Source organism: Meriones unguiculatus, chromosome 17, assembly GCF_030254825.1.
Source record: "Meriones unguiculatus strain TT.TT164.6M chromosome 17, Bangor_MerUng_6.1, whole genome shotgun sequence".
Classification (NCBI taxonomy): Eukaryota; Metazoa; Chordata; class Mammalia; order Rodentia; family Muridae; genus Meriones; species Meriones unguiculatus.
Window position 1 is genome coordinate 24407185 of NC_083364.1, and position 22293 is coordinate 24429477.

The 22293-nt window shown below is 38.2% G+C and overlaps 2 protein-coding genes across 3 annotated transcripts in view; both read right to left on the reverse strand.

Annotated features, from left to right (window-relative positions):
* The window catches only part of Lamp3 (lysosomal associated membrane protein 3), an 89742-nt gene that overhangs the window by 22027 nt on the left and 45422 nt on the right, over positions 1-22293 (reverse strand). The window contains exon 6 of one of the 2 annotated variants that reach the window (XM_060370879.1): positions 14781-14944. The exons of the other annotated variant lie outside the window; for it this stretch is intronic. Coding sequence (XP_060226862.1) covers positions 14796-14944 — 149 coding nt within the window. The 3' untranslated portion in view covers positions 14781-14795. Of the gene's footprint in view, positions 1-14780; positions 14945-22293 lie in introns of those variants that run through there. 2 annotated transcript variants of the gene reach the window in all.
* On the reverse strand, positions 7346-8289 carry LOC110543598 (olfactory receptor 2AJ1-like). The gene has a single exon (XM_021629876.2). The coding sequence runs from the start codon at positions 8287-8289 to the stop codon at positions 7351-7353; it is 939 nt and encodes a 312-aa protein (XP_021485551.1). The 3' UTR covers positions 7346-7350.

A 22293-nucleotide genomic window follows, 5' to 3' on the forward strand; every position in this document is an offset into this window, starting at 1 on the left:
TGTGGAGAAAGGGGAACCCCCTCCTCCATTGCTGGTGGGAATGTAAATTTGAACAACCACTTTGAAAATCAATCTGGCACTTTCTCAGACAATTAGGAATAGCGCTTCCTCAAGATCCAGCTATACCACTCCTAGGCATATATCCAAAAGAGGCTCAAGTATACAAGAAGGACATCTGCTCAGCCATGTTTGTAGCAGCTTGATTTGTAATACCCAGAAGCTGGAAACAGATGCCCCTCAGTTGAGGAATGGATACAGAAATTGTGGTACATTTACACAATGGAATATACTCAGCAGTAAAAATCAAGAAAATCATGAAATTTTCAGGTAAATGATGGGAACTGGAAAAGATCATCCTGAGTGAGGTATCCCAAAAGCAGAAAGACAGACAGGGTAGATACTCATAAGTGGATATTAGACATATAATATAGTATAAACATATACTAAAATCTGTATACCTAAGGAAGCTAATCAAGAAGAAGGACTGGCTAAGATGCTCAGAAAGGCAAAGAGGATGGACATAGGAGGAGGGAGAAAACAGGGAACAGGACAGAAGCCTACCACAGAGGGCCTCTGAAAGGCTCTAGCCTGTAGGGTACCGAGGAAGATGTTGAGACTCATAGCCAAACTTTGGGCAAAGTGCAAGGAATCTTATGAAAGAAGTGGGAGATAGTAAGACCTGGAGAGGACAGGAGCTCCACAAGGAGAGCAACAGATCCAAAAAGTCTATGAACAGGGTTCTTTTCTAAGACTGGTACTCCAGCCAAGGATCACTCGTGGAGATGGCCTGGAACCCCTCCACAGAGGTAGCCCATGGCAGTTCAGTGTCCAAGTGGGTTCCATAGTAATGAGGACAGAGACTGTCTCTGACAGGAACTGATTGGCCTGCTCTTTGATCATCTCCCCCTGAGGGAGGAGCAGCCTTACCAGGCCACAGATGAAGACAATGCAGCCACTCCTGATGAGACCTGATAGACTAGGATCAGAGGGAAGGGGAGGAGAACCTCCCTTGTCAGTGGACTGGGGGAGGGGCATGAGTGGGGAAGATGGAGGGAAGGAGGGTGGGATTGAGAGGGGAGGAGGAAGGGAGGCACGGGGGGGATACAAAGTGAATAAACTATAATTAATAAAAATAATTTTTTTAAAGTCTATATTCAGTCTGGGGGTGATGCAGGATGATAGATCCACCATTGATCAAATTCCAAAACAAGTGAAAGACAGCAACCTAATCTTTAAGTTTGCTATAATTTGAGTGATGTTCCAGAAGCTAGCAGGGAGGGAGGATGTACGCTACTTTCATGTGCGTGTTTATACAGAAGCAGGAATTAGAAGAGTGCTAATCTCACTGTCCTACTCAGTTCACTGTGGCTAGATCAATGAACTTTTGGTGTATTTAAAATACTTTTCTGTGCCTCATTACAGAAATATATGTGAATTTGTTACTTAATGACATTGTACTCAATAAATATTAGACATGGGTATTAAAGGCTATAAACATCTATCAATTCCTTCTACCCCTTTACTGTTATTACTGTGGAAGTTATAAACACACACAAAATGTTATGAGTAACTTCTTTTATGAGTAACTTCTATACCTCCGCTTATGCAGAATGGTACCCATTGCTTTGCCTAGGAAGTCCACACAGATGAATCACCCTCTCAGTTTCTTACCATGCATGAATTGTCCATATGTAACTCTGAAATGAAGGTCTCAGAGATTCCTTACCAAACTTTATAAAAGAAACAATATTGTATCTAAAATAACATATTGATCCTATCAAGATCATAGTAGGTAACATCAATACCTCAGCCTCAACAAGAGACATGTCATCCAGACGAAAACTAAACAAAGAAACACTAAGGTTAAATAACATCATAAACCTGTAGGTTCATTGGCCTACAGATGGCTGCAGAGCAGCCCACACAAACACTAAAACTTAAATTTTCTTCTCAGCAGCCAGTGAAACATTCTCCAACATTGTCCACATATTTAGACAAAAAAAGCAAGACTTACTAGATGCAGGAAAAAATGAAAAAACATCTATCATCCTATCTATCATCATCTATCATCCTATTTTAATCCATGGATTAAAGCCAGATATCATCGACATAAGCAGCAGAAAGCACACAAATTTGTGTTTAGTAAGCTAAACAACTTACTACTGAATGAATAGTGAGTCATGATAAAAAGTCAAGAATAATTTTTAAAATTTTTACTTAAACTTTCTTTTTCCCTTTTATTGAAAATTTATATTTTTCTGGTATAATATATCCTGATTATGGTATCTCTTCCCTTTACTCCTTTAAGCTCCTTTTATCCAAATCAACCCCTTTCTGCCTCTCATTAGTAAAAAAAAAAAAAAAAAAAAAAAAAAAAAAAAAAAAAAATGCTTCTAAGAGATAATAAAAAAAATAGATAGGATAAAACAAAGGCTAAAGCTTCAGAATAGGAAAAAACAAAGAGAAAGAAAGGAGTCTAGTAACATGTGTGAGAAACAAATGTAAATGAAGAGTCCTGCTGACCCACACACTCAGAAATCCCATAAAAACACAAAACTGAAAGCTGTAATATATATGCAAAGGGCATGTTGGATAAAGAGAGGGGTAGGGAGAGAGAGAACAGAAAATTTAAAAATATGAATACATACATACATACATACATACATATATACATACATACATACATAAACAGTTAAAAAAAAGAGAGTAGGGGAACCCCTGAAATGACTTTATGAAACAAGGAACTTCAGGAGATGATTTTGAGTTTATTTTCTGTGGCCATCTACTACTGGGCAGGCAAGCTATCTTTAAGAGTAGTCTGTATCCACAGTGAGACTTCCTTGAAGAAAACTAAATTTTTATTTGCACGAGGTTTTCAGTTGAGATAGCTTCAGGATTAGTGACGGGGGCCTGTGTCCACTATTCCTTTCAGTTCTAGAACCACACTTGGTGTAGACCCTGTGCATTGTGATTCAGATTCTTCAGTGTGTTGTTCCTGTTTATTGATAGGGCCTTGTTTCTATTGTGTCTTCCTTTCCATTGCCTCCTCTTCCTCAGTTTCCTGAACTCTGAGGGAAACAATTTGATTAGGACATACCATTTAAGGAAGAGTGTTCCAAGATCTCTCACTCACTGCACATTGGCTGTTACCATTCTATTTGTTCCCTTCTGATGCAGGAGGAAGCTTTCCTGCTGATGGGTGAGCAAGGCACTGATCTATGAGTATAGCAGAATACATAGGAGTCATTTTATTGTACAGTCTAATAGTAGAAAAGTAGTACTCAGTTTTACCCTAGATCCATTGGCAGTCTAAGTCTCTCTTTCTTGCTAACCAAAGTAGTGTTAGATATGGGTTCCATCTTTTGGAGTGGGCTGTAAGTCAATTAAGATGTTGATTGGTTATTCCCACAAGTTTCTGCCACCATTGCATTAAAATATCTTGAAGGACTTTCTATCTCCCCCTTCTTTTGTAAGATTCCTTGCACTCTGCCCAAAGTTTGACTATGAGTCTCAGCATCTGGTTTGATACCCTGCTGGGTAGAATCTTTCAGAAGAGCCTACCTCTGTGGTAGGCTCCTGTCCTATTCCCTGTTTTCTCCCTCTTCCTATGTCTGTCCCATTTGCCTTTCTGAATGAAGATTGAGCTTCTTACCCAGGGTCCTCCTTCTTGCTTAGCTTCTTTCGTTGTACAGATTTTAGTATGCTTATCCTATATTACATTTCTAATATCCACTTATAAGTGAGTATATACCATATGTGTCTTTCTGCTTCTGGGATACCTCACTCAGAATGATCTTTTCTGGTTTCCACAATTTGCCTACAAATTTCATGGTTTCCTTGTTTTTAATTGCTAAGTAGTATGGTGAGAACTAGAAAAGATGATCCTGAGTAAGTTATCCCAGAAGCATAAAGACATGCATGGTGTATACTCATTTATAAGTGGATATTAGACATATAATATAGGATAATCATACTAAAATCTGTACACCTAAAGAAGCTAAGTAGGAAGGAGAACCCTGGGTAAGAAGCTCAAATCTCATTCAGAAAGGCAAAAAGGATAGATATCAGAAGAAGGTGAAAACAAGGAACAAGACAGGAGCCTACCACAGAGGGCCTCTGAAAGACTCTACACATCAGGGTATTAAACTGGATGCTGAGACTCAGAGCCAAACTTTGGGCAAAATGCAGGGAATCTTATGAAAGAAGAAAGAGAAAAAAGACCTGGAGGGGACAGGAGCTCCACAAGGAAAGCAACAGAACTGAAAAGTCTAGGCACAGGGTCTTTTGTGAGACTGATACTCCAACCAAGGACCATGCATGAACATAACCTAGAACCCCTGCACATATGTAGCCCATGGCAGCTCAGTGTCCAAGAGGGTTCTCTAGTAATGGGAACAGGGACTGTCTCTGACAGGAACTCAGGGGCTGGCTCTTTGATCACCTCCACCTGAGGGGGGAACAGCTTTACCAGTCCATAGAAGACAGTGCAGACAGTCTTGATGAAATCTGATAGACTAGGGTCAGATGGGAGGGGAGGAGGACCTCCCCTATCAGTGGACTTGGGGAGGAGCATGGGAGGAGATGAGGGAGTGAAGGTAGGATAGGGAGGGGATGGGGCAAGGGCTACATCTGGGAGAAAAAGTGAATAAACTGTACTTAATAAAAATAATTTTTAAAAAAAAAAAAGAAAAGAATTGAGACAAGAATTAATGTAATCACATTAGTCTTAAGAATCCATTTTAAATATAAAGCTCTTGGCATGTTCCCTTAAGAAGCTCATCAGATTCCTGCATTCTTTTCCTGAGTATGATCACACTATGAAATATTCATTCTGCTAGTCGTCATGACATTGTGTCTTTATCTGGTGCAGCATAACAAGTATCCAAGCCTAACTAGTTAGGGTTGCTGAAGCTGAGATTTTTTTTTCCATTAAAACCCAAGTTACAGTGTGAACTGAAATGAAATCAGGCTAAATTTAGTGATTATGAATTACATGACCACTTACTTGTAAACCATTTCATACAAAATAAATTTTATAAAGCACGCGTATATATAAAGAATACTTTTATACACTTACAAATATTAGTGTCTATGACCTGAGAACATATATTTCAGTTGCCCTAAAATTTGTGTTCCAATGATATAACAATTTCATGAACTTTTTGTAGCAAAAAAAGCAAAGAAAGTCAAAAATCGCATACTTTTCAATACAACAGCAGACATTAGAGGCAAAGCATGTATAGCTTTAATAGAGCTTCAGATGCTACCTGATGACATTCTTAGCTTTTGGGTTGGTGGAATCTAGTGGTCTGTTAACACATTTCAGAGGATTTACATAATAGTCATGAGAATGTTAACTTACACACAGAGGTGCCCTGTAAATGGTCATGAAAGGGAGCTAGAAATGACACAAGAGAATTAGACTCTGGGCCTAGAACATTCAAATCTCTGTGGGATTATTGAAATTCTGATCAATCATCTTCTTCAAGTGGAGCCTCTTTCTGGAAACTTTCATTCACATGAGGCATTAAAAATATTTTTGTTGAGAGAGAAAAAATGAAAGTGAGTTGGTAGGGATGTGAGGAGCATCTGGGAGGGGTCTGTGGAAGAGAAAATGTGATCAATAAACATTGTATGAATTTTTTAATTACAAAAAGAGAAAAAAGCTAATATATCTTTTAACTTCTCCTCACAACAGGTATGTGTTCATTTTTATTAATAATAAATTGCTTGAAAAAGATCAAAAGAAAAAGTTAGCACGTAACAGCAATTAATGAAAAAAGATCATGAATTTGATGCAAAGAGAGCAAGTAATGGTATATAAAAGCATTTGGAAGGTTGAAAGGGAAATGGGAATGATATAATTATAATATTAAGAAAAAATGTCTTAAAAGTCTAGAAAGTTATTTTTTAAAAACTTGACTTTATGATATATTCTGCATAGACTGGAAGCACAGAATAAAGTATTTAAAAATATTCTGGAAAATATACTTAGAGCATTAAGTGTACTATAAAATCATCTTCTGTTGAAGCCTTTTTTTCCCAGTGTTATTGCAGGTAAACCAACCTATTTATATTCACAGTCCCTGTGATCATATTGACAATAGTTTCACTATACCTTATATGCTTCCATTAGCCTTCTGTGTACTGGGAGTCTTCATAAGGAAAACATGTTTCGCTATAAAAATTCTGACAATAACTTATTAGAGAGAGTAATACACTTTTCATTAACTAAAGTCAATAGCATAAGCTATTTCTTAGTTAGGGTTTATTGTTGTGAGCAGATACCATGACCAAGGCAACTCTCATACAGGAAAACATTTCATTGAAGCTGGTTTACAGTTCAGAGGTTTAGTCCATTATTCTCATGGCAGGAAGCATGTGGCATGCAGATAGGCATGGTGCTAGAGAGGTAGCTGAGGACTCTACATCTAGATCCTCAGGCAGCAGGAAGAGAATGAGACACACTAGGCCTAGCTTGAGCTTCTGAGACCTCAAAGCCTACTCCCAGTGACACACTTCCCCCAACAAAGGCACATCTACTCCAAGAAGGCCATACCTCCCAATAGTACCAGTCCCTATGAGCTCATGGGGCCATTTTTAATCAAACTACCACAAACTATGATGATTACTCATCTCTGCAAAACTATATTGCACTCCAATCAGAGAATGAAAGGTTCAAAGTTTTACAAAGTAGCAAGAGCGAAATAAGCCACTCAGCAGTGTGAAATCAAAAGACTAATAAAGCTTAAAATTCTATGTTGAGGTCTTCACACAAAAAAAAATTGTATCATATATACAGAAGGAAAATGTGAAGCACCCATCAATAAAGACCACTCTTAACCTGAGAGTGGTTATGAAATGCTAAAATGTATTGTAATCCTTGTAGAAGACTCTACTGTAAAAACAAATTAATGAACTTCCAATTATACCTTTGTATGATGTCTTCTTATTTTAAATTACTTACCATATGTTATTTATTAACAATAATCATTCAAAATACTGGATGTGATATGATTAAAATTTTCCCCAATTAAAATATACCTTTCTATTTGCTGCCATTAGTAAAATGAATTAATCACTTTAAATAAGAATATTATAATTTCTAGGACAGTTTGCACACATAATTCTACAATATGAACTATATGTAAATTAGCAAATTTTCATTCTTCTTAGATAATGTTTTATTGTTGCCTTGGCACAATAGAGAATAACCTTACCACGGGTATCTGTATCTAGATGTAAATATATACCTGTACACAGTTATGCGTTACTCAGAAGTAAATGTGTGAACCATGCTAAGAAAGCAAGTTCAGAAAACACAAAAATGAGGCAGTTTTCTATTATTTTTTATTCAGAAAAATTACTTTGTATCATGTTTTTCATAGCCATGAGGACATCTTTATTCCTAAAGCTGTAGATTATGGGGTTGAGTGTGGGTGTCAGGATGGTATAGAATATTGCCAGGAACTTATCCTGGCCTGGAGTGTGGTATGAGCGAGGTCTCATATATGTGAAAATGAATGGTCCATAGTACATTATCACCACAACCATGTGGAAGGAACAGGTAGAAAAGGACTTTTGACGGGCTCCTGATGATTGCATTTGGAAAACAGTAAGGAGAATTTGCACGTAAGATATAGAGATCATGGAAAATGGAATCAGCAGGAAAATAATGCCACTCACATAAACTCCTCGCTCATAGCGTGATGTGTCTATACATGACAACTTCAACATGGCAGGGACTTCGCAGAAAAAGTGGTCAATGGCCCTCGAGTGACAGTAGGGAAAGTGGAGTGCAAGAGCTGTGTGGACTATGGAATTGAGAATCCCCACAAGCCAGGAGCCTGCAGCCATCAGCCCACTGGTGTTGTCCCTCATCAGCACAGGGTAACGAAGTGGGTGACAGATGGCCACATATCGATCATAGGACATGGCTGCGAGGAGAAGGCACTCACCTCCTAGCAAAGTGAGGGACAGAAATATCTGGAAGCCACAGCCTACAAAGGAAATAGTTCTGCTGCCTGAGAAAAAGTCAGCAATCATTTTAGGCACGATGTTGGAAATGTGCAAGATGTCCATGAAAGAGAGATGACTGAGCAGGAAATACATTGGGGTGTGGAGCCGAGAATCCATGTGGATTAGAAGGATCATGAGGACGTTTTCTGTTATAGCCATAATGAAAATGAAAAATATAAATGAGAAAAAGACTAAGCTTGTTTGGGAAGAAGAGAACAGTCCCAGAAGGATGAAGTCACTGCTGAATGTATGGTTCTCGTATCCCATCATGTCTACTCCAGTTATACCTAGGAAGAGATGGTCATTTAATTTTTAAAGTTGTTAAATCTTAGATGCACATATTATGTTTATATAATTAAATGAGTTGATATGTAATTTGTGTTCACCATCAAATGCCTCACAGAGGGTTTCAAAGTGGATGTTGTACAAATACATATATTTTTTTTTGTTCTATCAAATTATAATATTGAGTGTGAATGGACCTTTTCCTATTTTATTTCTCAGAGCTGCAGTTACGTTCATACGCTTTATAAGCCCAGTAATTTCTTGAATGTTCCTTTCACAACGGCACACCCTGTGTAAGTTCCACTTAAGATTCCTTCTGGTGAGGCTCTCCCTAGAACCTGGGCATTGCAAAACCATTCATTAGTTAACTGTATCTTCCAACTGAAACCCAGACTTACCCGCTCTTTTGTACTCTGCTCCGTCTTAAAATATTGGATAAAGAAAAACAGGCTCCAGTTATAAAAGAAAGGAATGAAGACTAACAACAGCATGAATTGTGTGGGTGGTTTTGTGCTGAGTTTAACACAAAGGAGAAAACTAATGCCCAACCTTAGTTTTAGAAACGTTCAACACTTCTTTCAAATGACTCTGTGGTTAAACATCTGTGTGTATGAGAGACAGACAGACACAGAGAGACAAAAAGGAGATGGAGACAGAGATTTTATACGTATACATATATGAACATATATAAAGTTCTTTTTCACGAAAAGTAATTTAGATCCTTAACTTGTGTAGTTCATTATTAGCACAGCTAATCTGCACAAGTGGCCTAGCTGATTTCTACCTGGGAAGCTACCTGTAGAACTCATTGTTCTTACCCACCTGGTAAGTCAGGCTTTGCACAGCTCATTACTGAGCAATGTTCCAGTAAATGCACTTTGTTTTTTTTTTATATGCCACCAAAATTTTATTTTTTCCATTCCATGTAGGTTGACAACAATAAGAATAGAATCACATTCCATTCCAAGAAGAGTGACAGAATTTCAGTGACAGAATACACAGTCTCCCTAAGGTAATTAACAATGTATCTCCTCTTCATAGCACCAGGAAGCTTTTATGCTATTGTTCTTATCTGGACCACTGTGAACCAGGCTTATAAACAAGGACACCCTAGTAAATGGAACAAATGGACGAACAAGTAAGAGATTCACATTTCAACTATAGCCATCGGTGTAGTGAGACCTTTTTCCACGAAACATTGCAGCTTGGTCATTTCCGTGCTATGTCCTGTAACTCTCAATCCTCTCTCCAATGGGTGTCTTGAAAAGCACTGCTGCATGGGGCTGCTGTGCCAGAAGAAGGCTGTGTCATATGTCTGTGGCAAAAAGATCCTCAGAGAGCCCCGAGGACTGTATTTGTGAGTGATGATTAAAAGGTGTTATTGGCACTTCTTCTCAAAGCATATTTTCTCATTCATACTCATCGCCCATAATAATAAAGTGTAATTTCTTTGTTTCCAAATATGTAGTGTTGTTTGGGAAAGCATGGCGATTTTTAACTAAAAATAGCATGAAATAAATGTATAGAAACGTTTTATCCGGCGTATATTTTGCACAATTCACATTAAAATTATTTTCTTTTTTTATCTTTAAATATACTGTAAATGCACTTTGAAGTTACTTTCTTGTTTTAGGTTCAGCTTTAGATCATCCTCTTATAGACTGTATAATATGTATAGTGATTTCTATCATTTGCCTTTATTTTATTTATTTACTAATGTGCATGTGCTTGCATGCACGTGGACACGTGATGTGGGGATGCACACGCGAAGGTCAGCATATCAGTTCTTTAGAGTCAGTAAACCTCTTTCCATGTTTTAAAAATTATTTTTGGCATTATAATTACATGATTTCCCCCTTCCTTTTCCTGCCTCCAGACCCCTCCTAGCTGTTTTTTAAATCCATGGTCTTTGTTTCATTATTCTTCATAAGGGGAAAGTGTTAATAAAACACTGTGCTCAGTCTGTATGTTAGCTATATGTTCATTTTCAGAGCTGACCATTTGGTATTTGGTAACCAACCAGTTACTCATGGTTCTTCCCTGGAGAAGAACTGGTTCCCTGGAAAAGTCTTTAACTTTTTATGTAGAGCCAAGGACTCCTAGGCTTTCCCGTGTCCAGGTAGCATGGCTATTGTTGTTGTCCTGATTCCTTCCATTTGTTACAAGAGTTCCTAGGATCGAGCTAAAGTCACCAGATTTGAGTGTCAAGTGCCTTTACCTGCTGATCCATCTAGTTTTCTCCCATTTAATAGCTATGGTGGTTCTTATACACCAGATTCTTGTTAACTCAAAATTGCTTAGATTACATTTTCACTTCACTACCTGATCTCTCTTCTCCAGATAAAGCATGCAAACTTATAAATTTTTAACCAGTAGTCATTGTTCACTAATATCGATGTAACTATATGTTCAGATCTATCTGAGAAGAACAGTTATTGGGAAATCATTTTATTTGGAAATCATTTAATTGCACACTTACACGAGAGCAGCTATTTTACTGTTTGAACCTGTAAATGACCCACTGGTAAATTCAGTCATAAAAACTTCAAGCACATAACTTACTTGTTTGGTGACTATGTGCTTGGTGACTATGACATAGCTTAATGTTAGTGCTTACTTATTGTGAAAATGACCCTGGTTCAACCCTACAATTTGGTTTAAACTCCTACAATTTGGTCCCTACAAATCTACCCACTAGAACTTAAACATTCAGTAAAAACTGAAGTAAAATCATTTCTAGTAGATATGTCAGGTGGGTGTAATAAATGCAATAATTGGTTTCTTGATTAGGAATTGAAGTGCTGTTAACTCAAGAATATGTTTTAAAATGGGCATACGAGCTATATCTCACTGCCTTAAAATAAAATAAGAAAATTTAATGCAAATAAAGTATCCTAAAATATAGTTTCTGATTCATGTGAACAAAACACAGAGTAGATACAAAACTATGTAAAAAATTTTAGTAAATTTTCTCTGAAATTCAACCAAGATAATATCAGTACTTTTTTCCTATAGGAAAAAGAATTCAAAATATTTGATGGGAATGTCTGGACAGCTTCTCACTGAAATATACAGATGAATATATGCTTAGAAAAGCAAAATGGCACTCCTGAGCCGAGCAGTAAGCTGCTCATAAATCCATTTCCACCAAACAGTTTTTTGCTTGTTTTTTTTTTTTTTTGTGTGTGTGTGTGTCTGTCCTTTTAGCACTCTAGCTACATACAATCACTGCAGAGTTACCATGTGTCTACACTTTTTACTGACAACCAGATTTAATAGAATCATATGTCTCACACTGGCATCAAATTCATAATGCAGGATACTAAGCTATTAAATTAATACTCCCCAATAGCCTCCCCCCCAACAATGCCATGATTGAGCATTTAAAACTTTAGAGCTCATGGATTCAGAATAATGTCATTTTGTACAAATGGCAAAGCTCCAAATCTTACCTCCGTCCTATATGCACATCACATCTATACACAAATCACATCTATACAAAAACCACACTTGTACAAGTTCTGACTCTGTAAACCAGTGTTTATATAGTATGTCCTCTCAGATCCTATGAAATGTGTTTAGACATAGTGATTCTAAATGTGCATTCCTCAACCCCTTCTTTCATTTGAACAAAGTTCACACAGATTCAGCACACAAGTGTAATCCTGTGCTACTCATTTTTCTTGAAGCCTATAGAATGTGACTAACTGATGTTGTTCTCCAGTCATGGTCCATGAGGGTGGGAACTAAAACAGCATACTTTATCACTTCTTTTATATGGATATTAGCAAATTATTAAGAACAACTCAAACAGAAAGATTACAGAAGCAAAAAGCTGTGAGTCCATTCTCCCGTCTAATGAATACATTCTCAGTCAGAAGACCTGCTCCAACATCAGCACCTACTTCCTTTGAAAAATTATTAGAAACCTTGTTTTATATTCATTACTTGTCTGTCTCACCAAAGACAGGAACTATTCCTGTTGTGTTATATACCTGATAATGCCAAGTTACATTATCTTTAAAGTATTTCTCCCATATAATAAGGCTGGCTGAAAAAAAAAGATGAAAAATGAGAGTCTGAGAATCTAGACAAGGACTTTGTAGTTTGTTGGTTCCATTTATCTATTTTACCACAAAAACAAAGGGTGTAGCAAGTAAGGTTTTCTTGGTATTTTCAAAACTGGAAAAGTTCAAAATATTGATCATGTACTTAACATCATTAACAGATTAAATCAGGTTTGAGTTATCAGAAGTAAAGAAACAGGTTTTGCTGATAAACGTGTGTGTATGTCTCACAGGTGGATGGATAGTGCACAGGTCTTGAGATCTGTGCTTACCTAAGAGACCATGTAAGTAGCATATGTGGAGTATCTGAATTATGAGAAGAGCTCCAGTTCCTGCCTTCTCAAGCATTGTGCCTTGATCACTCTCTTGCAGAGATAACTTTGCTGAAACATATCAAGCTAAAGTGTCTTGCTCCTCAAACTTATCATAATACACCTTCAATGCAACCCATATTTGACTAATTTTTTAAACACTCAAGAGATTATTTCTCTGCCTTGACAGCACAAGAGAATACTGTTGCTTTAGATAGAGATAGTAAAATTCCCATTGTTTTTGAGGCACAGAACTGCCAAGACATGGGTCTGACTGTCACCACTTTAAGCTCTAAATAATAAACCTTCTCCAAAAGTAGCATTGACAAATATAGCCACACAGTCTATGAACAAACTCATGTCTCCTACAAGTCAGGTGGGAAGTAAGGAGTGTGGCCAAAGAAAAGAAACTCAATTTTAAGGGCAGCACCAAAGTCATATAATTATATGGGCACAAGAGTTTCTTCAAAAGTCCATGGCAACCAAATTCTTCACTGTGGCTATCTACCAAGAATCTGTAAATTATTTCTTTAAAGTTTAGCAGTTTTTTTTTTATCAGTTACATTTTATTAACTCTGTATCCCAGCTGTGTCCCGATCCCTTATTCCCTCCCAGTCCCTCCCTCCCTCCCTCATCTCCACCGTGCCCCTTTCCAAGTCCACTGATGGGGGGGACCTCCTCCCCATTCATCTGATCCTGTTTTATCAGGTATCTTCAGGACTGGCTGCAAAGCCTTCCTCTGTGGCCTAACAGGACTGCTCCTCCCTTCGGGGGTGGGGAGACCAAAGAGCCAGTCATTGAGTTCCTGTTAGAAATAGTCCTTGTTCCCCTCACTTTGACTAGAGGAACAATTAGTTTCATCAACCATGGTCTTTCTAGTTCTGTTTACTTTAGTTCTTGGTTTTTGTTAGCATATTAACATAGAGAATAATATTGTCTCTCACCTTTATAGAGTTAAAATAAAGCAAAAAAATATATTTCACATGTTCATATTTCTTCAAATTTATTTCAAATAATTTTAATGGGTGTTACATTTTTCTAAGTGAAAATTGGCATTTAATCAATTTTAGAATGTCCAGATAGTTTATGAGAATTTCACAAACTGGTTTTTAAATTGATATACTATACTAGTTATATAACTATTACAGAGTAGTATATATTTGTGAACAGAATTAATAGTAATAAAATATTAATAAGAAAAAATTCACTAAATTGGGCTCAAATTATCTTATAGAAGAAAAGCTATCAAAGTCTATTGTAATTGTTTACTCCTCTGAAACTTGTATTAATGGTAAACTTTTATAATCTTCAGTTTGATATCATTCTAGTCTATTATATCAAATCATGTAATTCTAATTTTGCATAACATAGAAGTTAAAGATATTGTATCATACTGATGAATTTCCTGTCTCTAGATTTCACAAATGTTTATTCCTAGAAGCCAACACTTCTTTCTGTTATACAGTTTTAAGTATGCAAATGTGTTCTGTAATGTGTCCATAATTTTTTAAAAATTCATGAAGTATATCTTTATGTACTATTCCCTGTGACTTTTTGTATTTATACAAGCTAATCTATTTCTTCTCTTTCCCATACTTTGTTTACTTCCACAGAAGCTATCTACCCTAATAATTCCAACTTTTCAAGGTTTTCCATTCTCCAAGTATACATTTGAAATCTCTCTTTCCATGGAGCTTCATGCTTTCTGTAGAGAAAATGACTCTGTGTCATTCAGGAGCAGCCAACTGCCTCAGCACATCACACTCAGTCTGTAAGTGAGGTGTTTACATGAGCTCACTTATTGCTGCAGTCCAGGACAGGGACTTTCCGTAGCATATTCCAGCACATAGTAAATCGACCCAAGCATCTCTGCAGGACCCAGTGTTCCCTTCTGCCCTCCATACTCACCACACAGACCATACCTGCTTTACCCCACAGAGCACACTTTAACCTCTAGGTTCAGTGGTATAAGAGGCATCTTCAGTCGGGATGCTAAGCACTTGTTTATGTTATTAATAATATTTCTAGAGACATGATGGAAGGTACCTCAAGTTCAGAATCCCCTTCAGATAATGGACCATTTGGATGCAGCATGGGAAAATGTGGAAGACATCTAGTATCCTTCAAGTTCTTGACGTGTGGTGTTCTGGGAGAGAACACAGTCATCTTTTGATAGGAGAGCACTGGGAACTGGATCTCCTGAGAGTGAGCTGGGCATGCAGAAGTGGCATATTGGGGAAAATGGGTGCACCTTAGCATTCTCTGTGGTAAAACAGAAGGGTCTGAGGTTCAATTTATCACCAAAAAAACCAAAATATATAAATTAACATAGCACTCTGATAATTAATTTTATTGATTTAGTCATAATAGTAGTTATGATCAAACTTTTCCCTGCGTTTCAGAATTTCAAGCAAGATTTCAAACAGCTCTTGACAGCTTACAGTAGTTGTTCTTGTTTTGAGACAGGTCGCTCAGAGTGACCTAAATCTCACTATGTAGCCCAGGCTGGACTCAGGTTGTGACAACTCCTGTCTCAGCATTGTAAGTATTAGAATTACGGGAAGGCCCACATAGTACCTTATAACTATTATTTTCTTTGCCAAACTACAATATGAGGCCCACAGAGATTGAGCAACATTCTTTTCCAGGCTGTCTAGCTTAGCTACAATGTAAACTGGTCCCGATGTCAGGACTCATAGTCTAAATGAAACATCATGTCCCCACAAATTTCACTGCTGCATTCAACAAAGAAATCCATTTTGTAACACCTTGTACTTCAGGACAGAAGAGTAAGTCTGTTCTATTCAGGTATATGCTGCTTGAACACTGATTCATGCTGCATAGATATGTGGAGTTGAGGCTATTACAATTGGTCCTTTCCAAAGAAAACCCTTTTCTTTTCAGGAACTTGGCTCATTTCAGTGGAAGAAATTGCCCTCAGCATGCCTTACTCCAATTAAGAAAGGGGACATAGAAAAACCTGGAGGGGACAGGAGTTGCAAAAGGAGACCAACAGAGCTCCTCCCCCCCCTAAAAAAAATAAAAACCTGGGTCATGGGGCCCTGTGGGACTGATACCCCAATCAAGGACCATGCATGGAGAGGACCTAAGACCCCTGCTCAGATGTAGCCCATAGATTCAGTCTCCAAGTGGGTTCCCTAGTAATGGGAGCAGGGGCTTTCTCTGGTATGCACTCACTGATCAGCTCTTTGATCACCTCTCCTTGTGGGGACAGCCTTACCAGGCCACAGAGGAAGACAATGCAGCCAGCCTTGATGAGACCTGATAGGCTAGGGTCAGATAGAAAGGGAGGAGGACCTCCCCTATCAGTGGACTGGAGGAGGGGCATGGGAGAAGAAGAGGGAGAAAGGGCAAGATTGGGAGGAGGGGCTACAGCAGGGATACAAATTGAATAAACTGTAATAGATGATAATAATAATAAATTTTTTTTAAGAAAAGAAAATCTGCATGCTAGCACATCCCATTGAGCCTGCCAATCCTGAGCTTACCTGTGCCATGCTCAACCTATAGGCTTTTTCAAGCTGTGACCTGGACCAGTATGGGGAGTCCATGGGACCTTAGACAGACTGTACCACATCCAAACTCAAAGATTCATCTGGTACATATATTTGTGTATTGTCCCAGCCTGGTGAGTCCCTACAGCCTTACTTGCCTTTATATATAGCCCTCAGACATAGCCTAATTACAACCTGCATGCTGGGCTAGCAAGGTGAGTCCCCAATGCCCTGACACACTCATGTCATCCTCACACTCCCAGGCAAAGCTCAGATACTAAAGCCTGCACAGCATCCCAAACAGATCCAGCCATCTGTCCCACTACACTAACCAAAGCTCAGTGCATGGAGGATGGAATAACCAATGCTCATATATGATCTGAAATTAACCAAGCTTGGACAACAACCAAAAACAAACTTTCACTCAAAAGAAGCAGCCTATAATCTCACATCAGGCATTCAAGCAGTGAAAGAAGTTTATATGATCAGGTCTCATCACAGAAACAAAAAAATACAACAAGCCAGGAAGGCCTATCTTCTACAGAATCCACCAATCCAACAGAAGTGTTCTCCTATGACAATTACAGAGATGAACCCCAAGACACAGAAGACAAAACCATCATAAACTTTATCAAAGAATTCATACAGTTTATGGAAGAAAGAACCTCAGGTGTAGAAGATACAATAGAAGAAATCGATGTATCTGTCAAAGAAAATGTTAAATCCAAAAAATTCCTGACACAGACCGTCCAAGAAATCCAAGACAATATGAAAAAACAAAACCTAAGAATAATAGGTATAGAGGAAAAAAAAGACTCCCTTCTCCAAAAAAATCATTGAAGAAAATTTCCCCAAGTTAAAGGAGAAGCCAATAAGAATACATGAGGCCTACAGAACACACAACAAATTTGACCAGAAAAGAAAATCCTCCCGTCACATAATAATCAAAACAGTAAGTATACAGAACAAAGAAAAAATGCTAAAAGCTGCAAGGGAAAAAGGCCAAGTAACATATAATGGCAAACCCATTAGAATCACACCTGACTTTTCAACAGAGACTATGAAAGCCAGAAGGGCCTGGATGGATATCATGCAGACCCTAAGAGAACACAGATGTCAGCCCAGGCTACTATACCCTGCAAAACTCTCAGTCCTCATAGACGGAGAAAACAAGATATTCAATGACAAAAACAAATTTCAACAATACCTACATACAAATACAGCATTACAGAAGACACTGGAAGGGAAAATACAACACAAGAAAATTAGCTTCTGTCAAAAAAACACAGGAAATAATTAACCTTACTACAGTAAAACAAAAAGCAACCAAGCACACAACCTTATGTCCACAGCCAACATCAAAATCAAAGGATCTAACAGCCACTGGTCATTAATCTCTCTCAACAGCAATGGGCTCAACTCTCCAGTAAAAAGACACATATTAACAGAATGGATATGTAAACAAAACCCAGCAATCTGTTGCATACAAGAAACACACCTAAGGCACAAAGAGAGACATTACCTGAGGGTAAGAGGTTGGAAGACGACTTTCCAAGCAAACGGACCCAAGAAACAAGCAGGAGTAGCCATTCTAATATCTGATAAAATAGACTTTCAACCAAAGTTACTCAAAGGAGATGGGGAAGGACACTTCATACTCATCAAGGGAAAATTCCCCCAAGAAGACATCATAATCCTAAACATCTATGCCCCAAATACAAGGGCACCCACATTTGTGAAAGAAAAATTGATAAAACTTAAACCACATATAGATCCCCACACATTGATAGTGGGAGACTTCAACACCCCACTCTCAACAAAGGACAGGTCAACTAAACAGAAATTAAACAAAGAAACAATATCTCTGACAGAGGTCATGAATCAAATGGACCTAACAGACATTTATAGAACCTTACACCCAAACACAAAAGAATTTACCTTCTTCTCAGCACCTCATGGAACCTTCTCCAAAATAGACCACATAGTTGGTCACAAAGCAAGCCTCAACAGATACAAGAAGATTGAAATAATCCCTTGTATGCTGTCTGATCACCATAGAATAAAGCTGGACCTCCATAACAACAGAAATAGCAAAAAGCCTACACATACATGGAAACTGAACAACTTGCTACTAAAAGACAGCTGGGTCAGGGAAGAAATAAAGAAAGAAATTAAAATCTTCCTAGAACTCAATGAAAATGAAGACACAACATACCCAAACTTGTAGGATACAATGAAAGCAGTGCTAAGAGGAAAGTTCATAGCACTAAGTGTCTTCAAGAAAAAATTTGAGACAGCGCACTCAAGCAACTTAATGGCTCACTTAAAAACCCTAGAAAAAGAAGAAGCAGACACACCAAAAAGGAGTAGAAGGCTGGAAATAATCAAACTCAGGGCTGAAATCAATCAATTAGAAACAAATAAAACAATTCAAAGAATCAATGAAACCAAGAGCTGGTTCTTTGAGAAAATCAACAAGATAGACAAACCCTTAACCAAGCTAACTAAAAGGCAGAGAGACACCATCCAAATCAACAAAATCAGAACTGAAAAGGGGGACATAACTACAGACCCTGAGGAAATTCAAACAATAATTAGGACTTACTTCAAAAGTATATACGCAACAAAATTTGAAAATTTAACTGAAATGGACAATTTTCTTGATAGATTCCACTTAACAAAGCTAAATCAGGACCAGGTAAATCAATTAAATAGTCCTATATCCCCCAAGGAAATAGAAGCAATCATCGAAAGTCTCCCATCCAAAAAAAGCCCAGGACCTGATGGTTTCAGCGCAGAATTCTACCAGACATTTAAAAAAGAGCTAACTCCGATTCTCTTCAAACTATTCCACAAAATCGAAACAGAAGGAACATTACCAAACTCATTCTATGAAGCCACAGTCACCTTGGTACCTAAACCTCACAAAGACCCAACCAAAAAAGAGAACTTCAGGCCAATCTCCCTTATGAACATTGATGCAAAAATACTCAACAAAATACTTGCAAACCGAATACAAGAACACATCAAAGATATCATCCACCATGACCAAGTAGGCTTCATCCCAGGTATGCAGGGGTGGTTCAATATATGGAAATCTATCAATGTGATCCACCATATTAACAAACTGAAAGAAAAAAACCACATGATAATCTCCCTAGATGCTGAAAAAGCATTTGACAAAATCCAACATCCATTCATGTTTAAAGTATTGGAGAGACCAGGGATACAAGGCACATATCTAAACATAGTAAAGGCAATATACAGCAAGCCTATAGCCAACATCAAAGTGAATGGAGAGAAACTTAAAGCAATCCCACTGAAATCAGGAACAAGACAAGGCTGCCCACTCTCTCCATATCTCTTCAACATAGTTCTGGAAGTCCTTGCTAGAGCAATAAGACAGTTGAAGGAGATCAAGGGGATATAAATTGGAAAGGAAGAAGTCGAATTATCACTATTTGCAGATGATATGATAGTATACCTGAGTGACCCCAAAAACTTAACCAGGGAACTCCTACAGCTGATAAACACCTTCAGCAAAGTGGCCGGATACAAAATCAACTCAAAAAAATCAGTAGCCCTCCTGTATACAAAAGACAAAAGGGCTGAGAAAGAAATTAGGGAAACAACACCCTTCACAATAGCCACAAATGACATAAGGTACCTCGGAGTAACCCTAACCAAGGAAGTCAAAGACTTGTATGAAAAAAATTTCAAGTCTCTGAAGAAAGAATTAGAAGAAGATATCAGAAGATGGAAAGATCTCCCATGTTCATGGCTTGGCAGGATTAACATAGTAAAAATGGCCATCTTACCAAAAGCAATCTACAGATTCAATGCAATTCCCATCAAATTACCAACACAATTCTTTACAGACCTGGAAAGAAAAATTCTCAACTTCATATGGAATAACAAGAAACATAGGATTGCTAAAACAATCCTCTACAATAAAAGATCTTCTGGAGGTATCTCCATCCCTGATCTTAAGTTGTACTATAGAGCAACAGTTTTAAAAACTGCATGGTACTGGCATAGAAACAGAATGGTGGATCAATGGAACCAAACAGAGGGCCCAGAAATAAACCCACACACTTATGGACACCTGATCTTTGACAAAGGCGCCAAAACCATTCAATGGAAAAAAGATAGCATCTTCAACAAATGGTGCTGGTCCAACTGGATGTCTACATGTAGAAAAATGAAAATAGATCCATACTTATCACCCTGCACAAAACTGAAGTCCAAGTGGATCAAAGACCTCAACATAAAACCAGTCACATTAAATCGTCTAGAAAAAAAAAAAGTGGGGAATACCCTAGAACTCATTGGTACAGGAGAAAACTTCCTGAATAGAACACCAACAGCACAGGCTCTAAGAGCAACAATCAATAAATGGGACCTCATGAAACTGAAAAGCTTCTGCAAAGCAAAGGACACCGTCATCAAAACAAAGCAACTGCCTACAGATTGGGAAAGAATCTTCACCAACCCTTTATCTGATAGAGGACTCATATCCAGCATATATAAAGAACTAAAGAAGCTGAAAAGCAGCAAACCAAGTAATCCTCTTAAAAAATGGGTAACAGAGCTAAACAGAGAATTCTCTGAAGAGGAATATCGAATGGCAGAGACGCACATAAAGAAATGCTCAACCTCATTAGCCATTAGGGAAATGCAAATCAAAACAACCCTGAGATTTCACCTTACACCCATCAGAATGGCCAAGATGAAAAACTCAAGTGACAACACATGCTGGAGAGGTTGTGGAGAAAGGGGAACCCTTCTCCACTGCTGGTGGGAATGTAAACTTGTACAACCACTCTGGAAATCAATCTGGTGCTTTCTCAGACAACTAGGAATAGCGCCTCCCCAAGATTTAGCCATACCACTCCTGTGCATATATCCAAAAGAGGCTCAAGTACACAAAAAGGACATTTGCTCAACCATGTTTGTAGCAGCTTTATTTGTAATAGCCAGAAGCTGAAAACAGCCCAGATGCCCCTCAACTGAAGAATGGATGCAGAAACTGTGGTACATCTATACAATGGAGTATTACTCAGCAATGAAAAATAAGGAAATCATGAAATTTGCAGGTAAATGGTGGGACCTGGAAAGGATCATCCTGAGTGAGTTGTTTCAAAAGCAAAAAGACACACACGGTATATACTCACTCATATAGACATACAACATAGGACAAACCCACTAAAATCTGTGCATCTAAAGAAACTAAGCAAGAGAGAGGACCCTAACTAAAATGGTCAATCCCCATCCTGAAAGGCAAAGAGGATGGACATCAGAAGAAGAAGAAAACAGTAAATAACCTAGGAACCTTCTACAGAGGGCCTTTGAAAGCCAGAAGAAGAAAACAGGAAACAAACTAGGAACCTACCACAGAGGGCCTCTGAAAGCCTCTGCCCTACAGACTATCAAAGTAGATGCTGAGCCTGATAGTCAACTGTTGGGCAGAGTGAATGGAATTTTAGGTAAGAAGTCGGAAACAGTAAGAGCTGGAGAGGACAGGGTCTCCACAAGGAGAGCAACAGAACAAGGAAATTTGAACACAGGGAACTTCCCAGAGACTCATACTCCAACCAAGGACTATTCATGGAGATAACCTAGAACCCATGCACAGATGTAGCCCATGGCAGTTCAGTGTTCAAGTGGGTTACATAGTAATGTGAAGAGGGACTGCCTCTGACATAATCTGACTGGCCTGCTCTTTGATCACCTCCCTCTGGGGGGAAGCAGCCTTACCAGGCCATAGTAGAGGACAATGCAGCCACTTTTGATGTGAACTGATGGACTAAGATCAGAAAGGAGAGGAGAACCTCCCCTATCAGTGGACTTGGGGAGTGGCAGGCATGCAGAAAGGGTAGGGAGGGTAGGATCCGGAGGGGAGGAGGGAGGGCCTTATGGGGGGATACAAAATGAATAAAGTGTAATTAATAAAAAAATAGCAAAAAAAAAAAGAATTTCAGAGAAGAAAACAGAAAAATGGGGATGTAAAATATCCAAGAAATGTATTAGAAAATTTCCCTAGTTCTTTGTATATTTGAGATATTAGCCCTCTCTGATGTACGGTTGATAAAGGTC